General features: G+C 43.1%; 1 protein-coding gene across 1 annotated transcript in view; it reads left to right on the top strand.

The window, feature by feature from the left end:
• The window catches only part of CR2 (complement C3d receptor 2), a 153,101-nt gene extending 136,770 nt beyond the window's left edge, over nucleotides 1-16,331 (top strand). The window contains exons 20-26 of the mRNA XM_045015883.1: nucleotides 1,668-1,753; nucleotides 3,277-3,471; nucleotides 4,484-4,663; nucleotides 4,776-4,832; nucleotides 10,373-10,417; nucleotides 14,527-14,556; nucleotides 15,921-16,331. Coding sequence (XP_044871818.1) covers nucleotides 1,668-1,753; nucleotides 3,277-3,471; nucleotides 4,484-4,663; nucleotides 4,776-4,832; nucleotides 10,373-10,417; nucleotides 14,527-14,556; nucleotides 15,921-15,976 — 649 coding nt within the window. The 3' untranslated portion in view covers nucleotides 15,977-16,331. The remainder of the gene's footprint in view (nucleotides 1-1,667; nucleotides 1,754-3,276; nucleotides 3,472-4,483; nucleotides 4,664-4,775; nucleotides 4,833-10,372; nucleotides 10,418-14,526; nucleotides 14,557-15,920) is intronic.
• Nucleotides 16,332-18,283: the final 1,952 nt, after the last annotated feature.

Here is an 18,283-nt window from a genome sequence, read left to right on the forward strand (position 1 = left end):
CAGTGCTTCTGGCTGCCCAGCGTGGGCAGCATTGGTAAAAGTAGGCGAAAAAGTAACAAGAGCTGCTTCAGCTGAGCCAGCCTGACACAACAGGGCAGAGAAGAGGTTTTTAGTTCTTCTGCAGAGAAAAGCAGAGTAATTCTGAGGTGCAGAATGCCAGTGGCTTAAACACTGCTTCCTACGTGGTAGAAACCTATCATACGAGACAGCTTCCTACTCAGCAAGTCGAAACCCTTTTTCCATGTCAAAGCACTGTGAGCAGTGATCTGTAAAATAACTAGTTTTCTGGGTATTTGAAGAGCTCTGTAGCAGAGGTGGTAGGGCCTTCTTTCACCTATTGGCGATAGGAGTGCAAAAATGTCTAATTTAGAAGAGGGGTAATTTGTTTCCCTTTGCAGGGAATTAACAAGTATTCCCAAGAATCTGATTAGTATAGCCCAGAAGCAAGAACTCTCTCCTGCTAACACTTTTGGGAGCTATATCCTCTGGTTTGTAGCTCTTTATTGCCTTTAACTACACAGGGCTTGGTCTTCACGTACAGCGGTGCAGCTGTACGGTTGTATTTAAAGCTGCTCCTATACTGATGGGAGAGTCTCTCCTGTCAGCATAGTTAATCCATCTCTCCAAGAGGCAGTAGCTATGTGGGCGGGAGTTCTCCTGTCGACATAGTGCTGTCTACGTGGAGGGGTGAGGCCAGTACAACTGTCACTCAGGGCTATGGATTTTTCACACCCTTGAGCCAGGTAGTTGTACCGATATAGATGTGTAGTGTAGACCTGGCCTTTTTGTATGTCTACAGTTGCAGAGTTTTTTGCGCTGTACGTTTCACTGGTGATAGGGAACTGGTGGGAAAAAAAGCACTGGATTGTGAACTCAATTCCTCAGGCGTCACAGAGTGTTTACACTAGCAGCACTTCATTAGAGCAGCACTTCATTATTGATGAGAGCAGTGCTGTAGGGCAGCTATCCCACAGTGCAGGTATCTCAATACATCTTGTGGGATGGGGCCATGAGTGGAAGGCATTCTGGGTCCCTGCTCAGTGCCCTATAATGCACTGCTTCATGTCTCAGCAGCCTCATTACTTCCTTGTTCCTTTTATGGCTTTTTATTTTTTTTTAAACTCCTGCTCTCTGGCTGCTTTCCCGCCACATCTACAAGCAGAGAAAGGGAGTTACAAACTTCCCAGGGCTTATAGGGTGAGGGGCGAACGTCTGTTAACCTGGCATCAGAGCAGCAGAGAAGCTGGCCAGAGTGGTCACTTTTGGAACTGTGGGATATCCTCCGGAGGCCAAAAGGTGTTTACACAGGTAGAACGGGTCTTCACTTTCATAACAGCACAAAAAGAACAGTGGTAAGAGCTGTATGCCTCTCAGAAAGGTGGTTTTCTTTTTGTGGTGAAGCTTCTGAGTTTCACCGCAAAAAGTTATTAACAAGTATAGACGCTCCCATGGTTTTAGTGCAAAAAAAAAAAGGGACATTTTTCCCTTTAAATGGCAAGTGTAGACATAGCCCTAGTGTTCCTTGGTCCTATGGTGTTAGATGTGTCCCTTTTCCAATGGTTTGTCTCCACCTACTGGTGGAAAGAAACCATGTTCCATCTTTCTGGACTGTTAACTAGTTCTTTGCTCACATGAGTAACAAACTCGAACCTTTTTTCTTTCTTTAGGTACAGATTAATTGGAACGACTTCTGCCAAATGTGTGGATTCAGGAAATGGAGTTGATTGGGATAAGGAGCTTCCACATTGCCAAGGTAAACTAATGCAATGGTCTTAAGAACGGTTCACATCTGGAGATAATGCAGCATAGCTGGTGCTTCAGAGGAGTCTCTGTTCTTACTTTGCCATTTAATCCAAATGACAGTTTTGTTGGAGGGAGGAATGAAATCATACTGTGGCTCACCATGGTGTTAGGATGACTCCTACAGAATCAATTTAAAAAAAAAAGTCCCTTTTAGATTGTTCACCAGGCACTGTTTAATATGAATAATCCAACAGGCCTCGTGGCTCCTTTTCACTATTGTATCTGTGTAATCCTGCTGTTCACTAAAGCCTTGTCTACACTTGCAAGTTAGAGCACATTAAATCAGCCCCGAGCACCCTTACCCCTGAGGTGTCCACACTGGCAAGGAACTTAAAGCACCTGGACTCCGCAGCTGGAACACCCCTGGTAATCCACCTCCACGAGAAGCGTAGAGCTTGCTGCACCCTTGCTGAAATGCTAGGGTGTCAGTGTGGAGGATGTTGCATTACTGCGCTGTGATTGGCCTCTGGAAGCATCCCATAATTCCTTAAAGTCAAGTAGCCACTCTCGTCATTGTTTTGAACTCTGGTGCAGGCATGTGGATATCTGCTTTCAAAGCACTATCTCTGACAGCTGGCGTGCTTATCTGCTCCAGGAGACACAGCTAACCAGTACTGTGGAATGTTCCTGCTGCAGAGGCAGGGGTGTGGGTGTGACGGGGGCTGATATCTGGGTTTCCCCTTTCCCCTTGCCGCGGTCTGAACTTGCAAGACAGCATGCTGACACTCTCTCTGCCCCCCCCCCAAAACACACATACACAACACACTCCCTGTCACACCCCACCCCTCCCACCTAGCCCCATTGAAAAGCACACTGCAGCCACTTGCACACTGGGATAGCTACCACAGTGCACTGCTCTCTGAGGCATTGCAAGAGCTGCTAATATGGCCACAGTACTGCGCTTGCAGCTGACAGCGTGAACACATGGCAGCACCTTCCCTGCTGCTGTCTCTGAGGGCTGGTTTTTACCCTTCCCAAATCTGAGGCTCCTTGAGAGTGAATCATACCTCTACCTTAATTTGATCTCTTGGATGCTTTCTGGGCTTGGTCTGTCAGTCATGCTGCTGATGGTCCAGTCTGGAATCAGCTCTTGCTACAAGAAATGTCCTACCTTAGGTTTCTGCTGGTGGAAAAACGCTACCTCTAGAGATTGCGGGGAAGAGGTTCTGGCTCCCTGAGGCTAATGTTGGGAAGGGGCACTCTCTGTTAAGTTCATCTTTCAGAGCTGGTGTTTTATGGAGCATCCTCCTTGAGCAATGGATGTATTGGGTTGGGTTAAGCCTAAAAGCAGAAAAACCTTCAGAATCTGAAAAGGGTCTTGCTTCAAATGTGTTAGTGCAATGTTAAGTACACTTCCAAATGGCTAAATAGCTTTTTGGGGGGGGGGATCTGAGACAATTTTCTTAGTGAGGACTCCCTTCAGTTCATCTTCAATGTAAACTTTAATTTTCACGTTGACGTTCTTTGCTTCAGCAATACCTTGTCTTCCACCTCCTGGTATTGCCAATGGATCCCATACTGGTCAGAATGAACAAGAGTTTACCTTTGGCTCAGCAGTAACTTACAAATGTGACCAGGGCTTCTCTCTTATTGGAGAGGCCTCCATTCATTGTACAACGAAAGATAATTTCAATGGAGAGTGGAGTGGGCCTGCCCCTGAATGCAAAGGTTAGTAGCGTCTGTTTTTATCCTCTTCTTATTCTACCATCTCCTCCCAGGAATAACTATATTTTGATTGCTAAGTAAACACATAAACCTGAGGAGATTCAGTTAGTGCTTAGTCCCCCTAAATACGTATCATGAAAACTAGTTTCTGCTGGAAAAGTAAAGAATGGCGGACACTTCATAAATCTTTCCTGGAAACAATTTTGTCTCTAATACAGCCTGTATTTTTTTTGTCTCCCTTCAGTGTTCCAAGGTTGCAGTTAATTCTCATGTCACAAACAGTTGATTTTTAGGTGGAGATAAACTCTTCAACTAAAGTTTTCCTTATATGCCCGTACCCTCCTATTGGAGTGCTAAATGGGGGAGAGAGAGCTTTAGAAGCAGGATTGTTTGGAAACCATATTTTTCAGAGTTCTCTGGGAGGGCTCCTTGGCAGTGAAGGTTCGGGCTTCTGTGAGTTCATATCACAGCCATAAAGCTCTTAGGAGGGGGAAATAAAGGTCATTGTCCAACCCTCATTTGGGCGATGGCAGTGCTGATGCACACTATTGCATTTAGCTAACAATGCATTCATATACTTGGTATTCAAGCAGCTGCAACAACTTGGTTTTATTCTTGCTGAGTTACCCAGCTTAACCGCTGGGATGGAGGCTTTTTCAGAGGCATTAGGCAGGTTGGTCGCTTCTCTGCTTTTGAGGGAGTTAATATTAAAGTAGCGAAGTTCAGTTCCAGAATGTCACTGTATGTAGATCTTGTAGCTTGACCCAAATTCCTCATGGCTTAACTCCTGTAGTTTGCTGGATTGGGGGGCGTGATAGCCATATAGTTGGGTGCTGTGCTGTGTGTAGACTAACATCTTCTTAAAGGGAAAGATGGAAAGTTGTGTAACTTTTTATTTTAAAATACATTTTGATATTTGCTGTAGTAAAGTACCAGGGCTTTTTCTTTGTTCCCCTTTCCCTTCTTCCCTGCTTCTTCTGCACAATGTTCTTATGCTGGTACTTCTAATTTTCAGTGGTCAGGTGTCCAGAGCCAGAAGTCAAAAATGGAAAAAAGCAATCTGGGTTTGGACCTGACTATTCATATGGAAACACCGTAATATTTGAATGTGATTCTGGCTACACTCTGACTGGTAGCAGTTCAGTTAAATGTGAAGCTAACAATTCATGGGTTCCATCTTTGCCCACCTGTCTCAGTAAGTATAAGCAGTTGTGTTGAATCTTTTATATGCTAATGTTTAGGAAGCTTATTGCTTTTGAGTAGCCTTGTTACAATGTTTGAGTGTACGTGTCCCTTTTTTGTCATAGGCATAACAGATATAAAACCTACAACTTCCCCTCCAGGAGGAACAACAGATACTTCTGGTGAGTTGGAAGAACTTTTGGCTATTTAAAGCTTCCAGACTTTTAGCATGTAGGTTCTACAAGACTGAAAATGGAAGTATGACTTTCACAAAGTACATTTCATCTCTAAGTTCTGGAATTTTGTCATTCACAATCGCTACTAGAAGCAGTGTTCTCCCTCAGGTTTTAGAGCACGACCTATTTATTCTTCTACCCTTCCTTGCCTCCTCTTCTTAAAAGCACTTGAAACAGCTTACTATCTGTACTGAGCTGTGAGCATGTGTAACTTTCCTCATGAGGGCCCATAGGGTGAAGCATTAAAGAGAGGGTTAGCAGCTCCCACCTGAGGTTAGTGATGCATTCAAACAACAAGGAAATGGTACCTATTGGAGCAGTGCATGTGCCCTGAGCTGCCTCATTTCCCCCACCAAGCTGCCCTAGCTCCAGTCAGCTATTTCTTACTGCCTCTGATGAGTAGTCAGTCTCCAGTGAGCTCTGCGTACAGGATTTTTCCTCTAATGAATTTGTAGCACTCATTGACCTGTTAGGATTATTTTCTTAAACATTTTTTTAGTTTCTCATCCAGGCAGTTACTCAGAACTGGAGCGTTAGCATGCAGAAGTCACCCAGTTTTATGCACTGGCAGGGTCGCAATACCCATTAGTTATCAATCTTCCTGGCACTTGAAGTGTCTGGGAGGGGGTCATATCAGAGAAAAGTGCCAGATATGTAGGGCCTTCAAAAAGAGGACCTAAAAATGTAGAGGTGAGGTTGCTGGACTTCCTTATGGTTGTGACCTGCCCTGGCTCAAAGTATCCTGGTACTGTTATGAGACCTATAGTCCAGAGAGCTGGTGACTCCAGTACCAACCACTGTGCTGTTGAGACCCATACATCTATTATTTTGGGCTGGGAATCGCCTCCACTTTGGCATGGCTGCTCACAGAGGTTCAATCCGCATTGTTTGTACCGAAGACATTAGAAGCATATGCTGCAGCTTAAGATCTCCTGTGCTAGTTGGAGCCAGGTTCTCTGTTCTTCCAGACTGCTGTGCAGGCTGCTGCACCGATCCTATCCACAATGCTAGCATGGGCACTGGCCTCAATACCATCTCTGGTACAATTGGCCCTGGCAATATTTGCCTAGGTCTGATCAATGAAGAGACCACCATTACTCCGTAGGTACTGGGGCATAGGCACTGATCTTGCTCTGTCTCCAGTGACTGCTCCTGTTACTGCACCACCATGGCCAACTGATTATTCCTTCTCACCATCTCAGTCCCAGGTTGTTTCATGGCTTGCCTTCAATGTATAGGAGGCCTTGAGTCTCTCCCACTCCTTCAAGGATGTATTCTTGATCTTTTCACAGGCATGGCTATAGAAGCAGGTGAAAAGAGAGCCTGTCTTAGATCTGTGAAAGCTGAACAACTTCATAAAGCAAATGAAGTTTCACACTGTGTCCTGGCTTCCAGCATACTTCCTCTAGATCCTGACTAGTATGTTGCTTTTAACTTACAGGATGTCTGTTCCATTTGGCTAGCCACGCTGGTCACAGCAGTTTCCTCACATTTATGGTAGGAGGAAAACACTACCAGTTTTTCACAGTCCTCCCTTTTGGCCTGTCTTCAGCCGCCAGGATCTTTACAAAATGCATAGCAGTTGCATGCATGCATTGGCTTGCCTCAGGAGAATCGAAGTCCAGATATTGCTGTATTTGGACAACTAGTTGATTTTTTTTTGAGGCTATTTCAGACAATCTAGGACAGATCCAGTTGCTCTTTGACATCTTGGGCCTCTTGATGACCAAGAGTGAATCTCTCCTTTCTCCAGTGCAAATATTAGTGTTCTTGGGGGAGATTCGCAATTGGCAACAGCCTATCTACCCTGGCCAGATTTCAAGGAATTTTAGATCTACTCACACTCACACTCTACAGGCTCATCCTCACATCGCTCTAAGACTTTGCCTACGATTGCTGGGACATATGGTGGATTCAAGAGTTCTCCCTACATATAAATGTAGTGGAACTTGAGGCAATCTTCAGAGCTTGTCAGTGTTCCTACCCTATATCAAAGGCAAGATGGTTTAAGTCCTATTGGAGAACACCACGGCAGACTTTTACCTAAACGAACAAGAGTATGCCGGGTTCACCCAGCAATTCCAGAAAGAAGTCAATCTTTGGAATTTGTGTGTCCAGAATGCAGTAGCATTTAACACGTCCCATCTTCTTGGGATACAGAACTCCCTGGCAGATCCCCTTACCAGATCAACCAGGATTGATTGCAAATGGTCTCTGAAAACTAAGATAGATCAATATTACCATCTTAGGTCCACCGTGGGAGTTCCCCATGCGCTGCAGAACAGGAAGTGCCATCAGTTCCGTTCCAGAGTGAGTTACGGTCTGGGATCTCTCACAGATGCATTTCTGCTCCCAGGGAACATCCAATATGCTGTATTTACTTCTCCAGCCTCTTGCATCTGAACTTTCTCAGCCAGAACTTTATATTGAACAATAGGAAACCATCCTCCAGATCCACTTACTCTATGAAATGGAGTCATTTTCCTGTCTGGTTTTGACAAGGAAATATCTCTCCATCTGCTACTAGAATTTTGGATATTTTAGGATACTTATTCCAGTGGTTTGGATTTGAATCTGGGTATTAGTGTTGATGTATCTGCCCTTTGAGCCTTTAGCTTGCTGCTTATTTATAAAACTTTTAAGCTAAGGTGGCCGCCTTAGTGATCATGTCATCAGCTAGGAGGTTTGGGGAGCTTCAGGCCCTTGTCACTCTCCCTAGATCATCTTTTTAAATCATGCTGTTTTTCTCTAGGACCTTACCACTTTTGTCAGAAACTGGGGGCATCTCATTTCTGCCTCCATCAGATGATTTATTTGCTCGTGTCATTTCCCAAGCTTCACCATCACAAAGATGCAGAAGCTCCAAACCGTTGACTTGCCTTTTATTTGGATAAGACTCCACATTTTTTGCTTAAGCAGAAAGGATAAATGGGGCAGGCAGTTTTAGCCCCAGCCATCCCTAACTGGATTATGACCTGCATATTCATGTGTTAGGATGCTGCTAAATCCATACCACCTTCAAAGGTTTCAGTGCACTCAATAAGAACACAAGCAGTCTCAATAGCCCTTTTTGAAGAATGTCCCTGTGTTGGACACGTGCAGAGCTGCTCCTTGTTTCTCAATTCATACTTTCACCAAGCATTATGCCACTTCGACAGTTTCTACTGATGATGCAGGCTTTGGGAAGGTGTTTCCTACAATCCCTCTTTAAATTGACTGAGCCCTTCCTCCATTGTATATTGCCTGGCATCCCTACAGAAAATTCTCTGGCTCAAGTGCCTGAGGCATGTGCACATTTAACTGTGCTGTAACTGTTCAAGATGTGTTGCACATGTTTATTTCATGTTGAGTAACCATTTCCCCACTTATATGTTGTTCTGTCTGCATGAACTCTCAAACTACTAGCTGTTTGGGATGCTTACTTGCTTAGTCAAAATAAGCAATGAAACCAGTCTGAGGGAACATCCAAAAATGGACTGTTAGTAGAGTTTGTGGAAGGCTAGCTGAAACTGCATTGGAAACTAAGACATTTGATGACTATAAAAAGAGCATTCTTTGTAGCCATGATAGAAAGGTGATCACCTTCTATGATGAGATAACTGGCTATGTGGATATGGGGAAAGCAGTGGACATGGTGTATCTTGACTTTAGCAAAGCTTTTGATAGTCTCCCACAGTATTCTTGCCAGCAAGTTAAAGAAGTATGGTTTGGATGAATGGACTATAAGGTGGATAGAAATCTGGCTAGATCATCAGGCTCAATGGATAGTGATCAACAGCTCGATGTCTAGTTGGCAGACGGTATCAGGCGGAGTGCCCCACGGGTTGGTCTTAGGGCCAGTTTTGTTCAACATCTTCATTAATGATCTGGAGGATGGCATAGATTGCATCCTCAGCAAGTTTGCAGATGACACTAAACTGGGGGTAGGGGTAGGATACAAAAGGACCTAGACAAATTAGAAGATGGGGCCAAAAGAAATGAGGTTCAACAAGGACAAGTGCAGAGTCCTGCACTTAGGAAGGAAGAATCCCATGCACGGCTACAGGAGGGAACCGACTGGCTAAGCAGCAGTTCTGCAGAAAAGGACCTGGGGATTACAGTGGATGAAAAGCTGGATATGAGTCAGCAGTGTGCCCTTGTTGCCAAGAAGGCTAACGGCATATTGGGCTGCATTAGTAGGAGCATTGCCAGCAGATCAAGGGAAGTGATTATTCTCCTCTATTGGGCACTGGTGAGGTCACATCTGGAGTATTGTGTCCAGTTTTGGGCCCCCCACTACAGAAGGGGTGTGGACAAATTGGAGAGAGTCCAGCGGAGGGCAACGAAAATGATTAGGGCTGGGGAACATGACTTACGAGGAGAGGCTGAGAGAACTGGGCTTGTTTAGTCTGCAGAAGAGAAGAGTGAGCGGGGATTTGATAGTAGCCTTCAACTATCTGAAGGGTGGTTCCAAAGAGGATGGAGCTTGGCTTTTCTCGGTGGTGGGGGATGACAGAACAAGCAGCAATGGTCTCAAAATGCAGTGGGGGAGGTCTAGGTTGGATATTAGGAAAAACTTTTTCACTAGGAGGGTGGTAAAGCACTGGAATGGGTTACCTAGGGAGGTGGTGGAATCTCCTTCCTTAGAGGTTTTTAAGGCCCGGCTTGACAAAGCCCTGGCTGGGATGATTTAGAAGGGAGTTGGACTAGATGACCTCTTGAGGTCTCTTGCAACCCTAATCTTCTATGCTTCTGTGATTGTCTATTACAGATGTGAATATGTGCAGGATTAATGGTTTCATGCCTAATCAAGAATAAATGTGCATTTTAGCTTGACCAGGGGTGGTCAACCTGTGGCTCTGGAGCCACATGGGGCTCTTCAGAAGTTAATATGCATCTCCTTATATAGGCACTGACTCGGGCTAGAGCTACAGGTGCCACCTTTCCAATGGGCCGGGGGCTGCTCACTGCTCAACCCCTGGCTGTGTCATAGGCCCTGCCCCCACTCCACCCTTTCTCGCCTCCTCCCCTGAGCCTGCCGTGCCCTCACTTCTCCCTCCTCCACAGCCTCCTGCACACCCCAAAAGAGCTGATCAGAGATGCGGGGAGGGAGGAGGAGGCTCTGGGAGCGGAGGGGGAGTGCTGATGTGGGGGGGCAGGAGGGTGCTGCTGATGTATTACTGTGGCTCTTTGGAAATATACATTGGTAAATTCTGGCTCCTTGTCAGGCTCAGGTTGGCCACCCCGAACTTGACTTTTATATAGGATAGCTGTAATGCTACAAGAAGCAGCTGTGGAACGGAGCCATTGTTCACTTAAGCCAAAACATAACTCATTTTGTGCTGCTAACTGGGTTCTCTTAACTAATTATGTGGTATCTCAGAATTGTTCGTAGTGTACTTAATCTTTGTTAGTCTAATTGCACAGTTGAAAGAATGAGTTATTGACTCCAAGGATGATGCGCACCCAGCACCTGAAAATATTTGTACATATTTTTCTTTGTACAGGATCAACTGCAAAACCCACAGAAGAAACCACTAAAAATACTCCGGGTAAAAATAGACTCTTAAAATCTCTCAACTTTATGTTAAAAAGTGTTAATTCTCTAGTTTTGTTATCACATTTTGAGGTAACTGCATATTTGACCCTTCCCGTCCTTATGGTCTGCTCAAGGAACATCCTCTCAGGCCTCTAGCCATAAGTTCTCTCTGGCAGCAGCCCGCATCCCTTCTCTCTCCAGCTTGGGAAACTTTAGGCTACAGCTTCCCTGTGTGTGTGTGTGCACGCTTGCTTGCTTGCTCGCTCTATCTGCAGATGCAGTTTGGTCCATAAAGCATTTCAAGGCCTCCTCTGTGTCATAGAGGAGGCTATCATCCATTTCGCCTTTGAATCCATATTTGGGGCACTGTGTTATGATGTGTTCAGTGGTTTGGATGTTCTCACCACAGTTGCATGAAAGGGAGTCTCTGATTTTTCCATTTCTGCATCAAGTACCTCCATCTTGGATGTATGGTTCAGGTGCTGTTGAGTATGGTCCAGAGTCTGCATAGCAGATTGACCCAACAAGCTGCCCTTGTGGTTTCAGCGTTTAATGTGCTTGTTTGGAACAGTGGATGAGGTCCAGATACTTTGCCATTTCTTGGCTAGATCCAAAGATATGAGGTGGTCACACGTGGTCCACAGCAGTTGTTGCTATTTCAGGCATGTGGTATGTTGTCCATAACCCGCTGGATGGGAAGTTCCGGGTAGTCTGTGGTGTGTTAAGTTCACATGAAATGGCTGTATCTCAGGGGATAGCTGGAGGTTCAGTGTTTGCTAATATAGAGAGCCATTGTAGAAGGGTTGATTTTTTTTAAGTCCCTATGATGAGTCACATGGTCTGGTTCAGCTGCCCATCCGCAAGTTAGATGTGGCAGCTTTTTGTCCACATTGATGCACAGCGCTCTGCAACCGAGTACACAAGGACCAATTTGTAGATCCCCAGCTTGTTCCTGCTATTTTTTTTGGACAAGGTTGAGGTGAGTCTTTGCTTTGGAGTCTACTTTCTTGATATGGTTATGGAAGGTGAGTGTGCAGTCAAGATTGATACTGAGATGTTGACTTTGGGTTGTAACTCAGTTTTACCACAAAACTCGATAGTGGTTTTGAGCGATTCTGCTAAGGGGAAAAGTAGACTACTGATTGGCTTCTCAGCTGCTACTTTTGGAAGTACTCCTCCATGATCTAAAAGTCACTTCACGTTGTTGACAGCTACAGGCCTGAGTTGCAAGTATCAAATCAACCACATATGCAAACTTCTATGCCGTCATTCCCCTGCAATCCACTGAGTATCCCAAGCAGGTCAGACAAATGTCTGGCCCCCGTGCTACAAGGATACTGATAGTAGCTTACCAAAATCCAGTCAGCTCTTTCAAAGCAGAGTACTTTTATTTAAGGACAAAACGTATCAAACAAAGAAGTCTATGTGCATATTAAACATACCAGCATTCACCTATCAGCCCTTTGTGGACCTTGGCAGACTTAAGTCACAGAATCATAGAATATCAGGGGGTTGGACTAGATGACCTCCTGAGGTCCTCCCATCACTTCAGCAGGGTTGGGTCCTCCCTTGGACAAATGTCATGTCCAGTTGTTGAATCAAAATGAAGGTCTCTACCAGTTCAAGGTGGCCCCTGGCAACCCAAGTTCTAGCCTTTTTTTTTTTTTTTCTTCTTCTTCAGGCCTCCCTGAAAGCAGGCAAAGCCAGCCACCTCCCCTTTCTCCACAGGAAAAGTTTAAAAGGCAGTGTTTTTAATTTTGGCTAATTTAGACAACCTAGGAGATCTCAGGCTGAGATGTGGGATTGGATGGGTGGAGATGAGTAAGGAGTAGATGGGTAAATTTGCAAGAAATTGACATAGAAATGGTAGTTGAAATCATGTGAGCAGATGAAATTGCCCAAAGAGGGACCAAGAATAGTGTCAAGAGGAAGAGGAGGAACCTGCAAGAGACTCTGCTAAGGAAGCTAGAGAGGAAAAGAGCCAGGGGTGACAGTCTTGAAGATGCCCAGGTTAAACAGTCTTGAGAGGATCAACTGGGTCCAACAGGAAGAGGAAGATGGAGCGAAGTACAGGCCTGGGACTGGTCTGAGAAGGAACAGTTAAAAAGCTTGATTAGAGAAGTTAGGATGGAATGAAGGGGACAAACCAGGCTGAAGGATGGTGTTGGAGTGAAGAAACACAAGGCAAGGGTGTGTTGGGAGAACTTACAAATGAAGGGAGGTAGGGGAACAGATTGGAGAGAGAGAGAGGTGGGATTAGAGGATGTATTTTGAGAATGGGGGAGACCATGTACAAAGTGAGGGAATATACACTTACAGGCTCCTAGGGGGTGTGGCACTCCAGGCATGTTGACTTGGCCGAAGATAATCCATCTAGAAAATCGTACTATAATTATTTTGTGTAGGGGTAGATGGCTTCTGGGTCAAAGAGTTAGTTGTTGGCATGGCTGTACATGTAATATATCTAATGAATGCGGACTTTTTTTTCACTGTGCAAACTCAACAGAAATCTTAAGGAAAATGAAATGGGTAAAATGGCTTGTCTGTGTTTTGTAGTTCAGTAGTGTGCTAGGAGGTAGTGCTTGATCCTTCGATGGGAGAGAAAAGGAGCAGTCTTGGGACTGGGTCTTTTTAGCATGTATTGTTGCAAACTAACATTGTAAAATCACTCTAGTCCTCTTGTCACCCTTGAGGTCTTTCCATGCATGGCGTGGCTTTGTTCAGCACATTCAGATAAGTGGGTTGTTCCTGTATCCTCTTGTAAGTCTCCTCCTTTTTATGCAGAACCTACTCTGAACACAACCCCAAATGTCCCTAATGAGCCCAGGTAAACCTGATGACTATAAAGGAAGTGAAATAACCACTGTGATCAGATACCTAGAATCCTCATGGTAGATAGTGGAGGCTTTGGTTTACATATTGAACAGGAGCATTCTGCACACTTACTTCAATTTGTGTTTCATAATATGTAAACAAATTATGGTTGTGGTCGCCTGAATGCCCCTTATGCCCAGGTGTGAATTATAAGCCTGAGGCTGGAATTACATTTCTGTATCCCTGTAGTAGTCTTGTCTCCCACCCAAAACTCTCTTCCTTCATTCCCTTTTTCCCTCACTGGTCTGTGTGTGGTAATACCCACCTGCTGATGCCCACTCACTCAATATAGCTATATAAAGTGCCAGCTGTATGAAACTGCCCATCTGAATTCTGCAAAGTAATGGCACAAGCACCTACAGGCTTACCTGGTAATCAAGTGTCAAACTACACTCCGATGAGATGTCTACTCAGTTCACTTTTTGTTCTGTAAGTAATGGTTAGGCTTGAGTTGACTGATCCTCTGGTAATCACAGCAGGAGCATCAAAATAAAAATACCACTTTTCTCTTGTTTCTGCCTCTCTACTCCCAAATAAGTACAGGTTGGCAGATAACATGTAACCACAGGATTAGTGACATCAGGTTGAGGCATGTTTTGTGGTAGCTGATCCAAACACTCCACCTCTAGTGACTTTTGCTATTGGTAAAAATATGGCCGACCAGTGCAGAATTTGTGTTCAGTGCTTTGTTGTAGCCATGTCAGTCCCAGGATATTAGAGACAAGGTGAGTGAGGTATTATATTTTATTGGACCAACTTCTGTTGGTGAGAGAGACAAGCTTTCAAGCTTCCCCAGAGCTGTTCTTCAGGTCAATGCAGAATTTGGCAGATGAGATCCTGAAAGTGTCTGGAGGGGAGGGCCCTCTGGTCTCAGAAGGATGCATAAAAATTCTGCAAATGAGAGCATTCATTCATACATACCGGTAATAGGGAAAATCCTCTAGAAAGATTTCCTCTATCAATTCTCAGGTCTGTCATCATGTCTCTATTACAATGTACAAGTAATAGAATACCTGGAAAACCTGCCTTTTTTCTTTCAATATTGGATTATCTAGAGGTAAGATCATAGTTTCCAATATGCCTTATAAATTCTGTAATTTGCATGATATTAATTTGAGTCTCTTTGTTTAATTTAGGGTGAGGCTTCAGGTATTAAATGTTGCACCAATCTGAATCAGTGGATTCCTATAGTTAGCTTGCATTCATATCACTTCACACTTCAGCTCACCTTGCATTTTTTCTTTCTAGGGCCAAACACTGGTACTATGATTGCTATTGGTAAGTAACTTTAAAATTTTAAAAAATAATTCAATGCACAGACTTTATGTAGTAAGATGCAGTAATAGCATACGGTTTTCAATGTTCCACTTTCTTCATGTCATACAATTTTTTTCCCCGCTGCCTCACTACATGAGGAATCTACTTCAGGCAGCTAGTTTTTTGTTTTTTTTTTGTTACTGTATTATGGTCTGTCCAGTGGTGCCATGTAAAAGCTTATGAGGCAGATGCTTGACTTAAAGAATCAAAGAAATATAGGGCTGGAAGGGACCTTGAGAGGTTATCAAGTCCAGCCCCTGTGCTGAGGCAGGACTAAGTAAACCTAGATCATCCTGGACAGGGGTTTGTCCAATCTGTTCTTAAAATCCCCCATGATACGGATTCCACAGCCGCCTTTGGAAGCGTATTCAGTGCTTAACTGCTGTTAGTTCAGAAGTTTTTCCTGGTATCTAACCTAAACCACCCTTGCTGCAGATTAAGCCCATTACTTCTTGTGCTGCCTTCCGGTGTTACTTGTCATTAACAGCTCTGCCTTAACATATAAACATTACTTCAGTATATTACCATTTTGATAATATAAGAACAAATATTTTCTCCAGAATGCTACAAAGCCCATATTGGATTTTCATTTCTGGTGTAAGGTTGCACTTATTCTTAAATCTGAGACTTCATTCAGTAGAGGAGTGGTAGCATACAGACTTTATATTACAACTTTTAGCTGATATAATTTCATATGTGGAGCTTTCCAGCAGGCAAGAGATGCTAAACAAATCTCTGCTGAAGAGCTCAGGTGGTGTTGGTGTGTTTCATTGTGGGCTCACTGTGAAACCCTGAGCCCTGACCGTGCTACAAAAGTACTGTTGACTCTTCAGTAGTACTCCTATGTAGTATTCTTGGGGTGTACAGTTGAATAAGATTCTTGTATAACGTGATTAATCAGTGGAAGAAACTAGTATGTCCTAAAACAGTGTTATGTTATAGATGACCCCCTTGCCTTTCCAGTGCTCTAAACAGTTGAGCGTTACAGGGAGGGAGCATAGATGGTCCAGTTCTCCTGTATTTAGGATATGTAATAGCTAAATTATCACTGTTTGTTTGCCAACTTTGATTACAGATTAATTCTATTCCATTTTTTTCTGCCTCTCTTCTGTTTTGGACAGGGCCTCTGAGAAGAAACAGCATGAACTGTGCTTTTAATTGGAGATTAGTTTATAATTGTGTTAATGTAACTCTAAAATCAACCAAACAAATCTTTCAGACAGAACGTAAAATGAAAAAAACTCATTGTCCTAAACATCAGGAGTGAAGTCAAGATATTATGCATTTTTACTTTGGTTATAACTTTCTTTATTTTGCTTTTGCAGGGAAGATGCCTATCATTCTGGCAGTGCTGATTACTAACTTGTTCATCAGACAGTGAACATGATGATGGAAGAAAATGGAAAAATTGAGAGAAACATCATATGATTCCACTAAACGTCTCGTGATCCCAGATTCCTTTCACTACAGTTGTATTCGGGGTTGTGGATTTTGCTGTTGCGAGCAAGAGCCTGTTGAGATTTCTATTTGGAGGTTTCTGTCTTGAAGTACTTAGTATCCTTTTAAAATACAGATTAATGATGCCAAAGATACTTATTGATCTGCTGTAGATTTTTGTTAATTCAAATTTATCCTCAGTTTTTAAATCAAATCTCCAGAATAATCAGTGTTCCTTTCCTCTCATGTCCAGGAAACTCCAAAAATAACAAAAAACAACCCCAAACTATTCTTACCCCAAGTCTGTTGCATCGGTGCCTCTCAGGCGGGCATGGACAGAGCCCAACAATCAATGTGATTGGTAGCAGAGTCATTTATTTCTCTCCAGCATGCTCTTATATACAATTATGGCAGGCAATCAAGCAATTGCTAATTGGTTAATAAGATACACACAGGCACACCTATAACTTCATAGGGTAATTGTCATCCTGTACAACTTTCTGATTTATTATCCTGTTTACTGCCTACTGGCAGATGAGAACCAGCCCAAGGCCAGCATCTCACTACACAGCTCACAGCCTAATTAGCCCGTCCTTGAAGCCTAAACACTTCAGCTTCTCACATACCCATCTGCCAAGTTAGCAAGAGATTCCCACATCTCCCCCCTTTACTCAAAATCAAAGCAAGGAAGGGCAATAGCAAAACATTCCCAACTCATAAAATCAATACTACAATCTACACAAGCCAAAACAAAAAGGCAAATAAAAACACCAGCTGCCTAACTAAACCGTAACAATATCTTCCGCAGTGCCCTGCTCTTACCTATTACATCCCTCCTCCAGATAACATAAGTGGCCCAAGGGGCCAGGAGGGTCCCGCCAAGGTGCGTGCCACACAACAGCAACGGCGGCCACACAAAATAGCAAAATACAAAAGGCAAACAGCAAAAATACACAGCATGCTTAGCATTAAAACAAAACCAAAACCAAATAATATTCCCTTATTCTATAGGGCTCACCTGTAACCATGCAATTCTTAACACATAACACCAACAGCACCAAACAAAACAAACATAAAATAACAAGGATAAAACAGATAGATGGTGTAAATTCTGCAGGGTTCCCCCATTCTCTATTGCTCACCAAACTGTGACAAATTTCTGTTACCAATTCATCCCTCATATGTCAGGTGATCAAACTGACACTGAGGGGGGGGAATAGAGAAAACACACCATGTAACCACATTTTAAATCTTCATTAAAAATAATACAACAATAATTCTGGCCAGAAAACAAACACCACAAAACAAAACATAAAACACAAAACATAAATTACACTCTAGTAATAAATGCATGGTACATTAAATGCTATGCAGCTAGCATCAATTTTCTATAATATCTAAAAAACAAAAGCAAATCTACCCCTACTGGGCAATCAATCATTACATAAAATATACAAATACCCTTATTAATATCAGGCAAAACAGGGGAATTACATCATCAATTAAATCAATCACATTAATACAGTTGCATCCTGGCTTGCTTCTGGATTCAAAGCTATTAACAGCTTAAAATTTTTTACTTTTAACTTCTGCTTTTAAACACTGAAGAAAAACATCACCACTTATATGCCCTTAGGACCTAATACAATCTCAATTACATAGCACTATATACATTCTGCAGCTAATGCAACAAAATTGTTTATAGCCAAACAATAGCAAACTAATTTCTTTGCCTAAATTTATTTACAAACATTTCAAAAACACCAAAAACTTTACTCTTTAGCATCTTTACAAAATTCAACTGCTGTTCCCTCTAGCAACCACAGAATTAACTTTTTACTCTGCCTTACATTACTCGCTTGTACTCCAACAACCACCTTTCTCAACTTAAATCACCATTCCAAGTATCCCCCTGAATATTTAGAATTCCCAAGCTTGTGCTTAATTATCTTTTCTGTCCACTACACCCTCAAAAGTTTCCAACCAGTTTTCTAATCTCTTTATTTATTGCCTGCCCGTCTGGGCCCGATCCTTATTTCCTCTTGCTAAACCGTTCCTTTCATGGATACCAACTTATTCCACTATCAATTTAGCTAGGAGGGTGTACTTTTTAACTAGCCCCTACCCTTCTGGTCTCTTCTGTGAACAATTATCTGAACTTTCCCACCGTGGGGGCTACATTCTCAAGGATATAACTTTAATTACAACATCTGCTTTCAGCCTATCTATTTTAATATAGGCTACATCAAAT

This window comes from Mauremys mutica, chromosome 4 (genome assembly GCF_020497125.1).
Source record: "Mauremys mutica isolate MM-2020 ecotype Southern chromosome 4, ASM2049712v1, whole genome shotgun sequence".
Taxonomy (NCBI): domain Eukaryota; kingdom Metazoa; phylum Chordata; order Testudines; family Geoemydidae; genus Mauremys; species Mauremys mutica.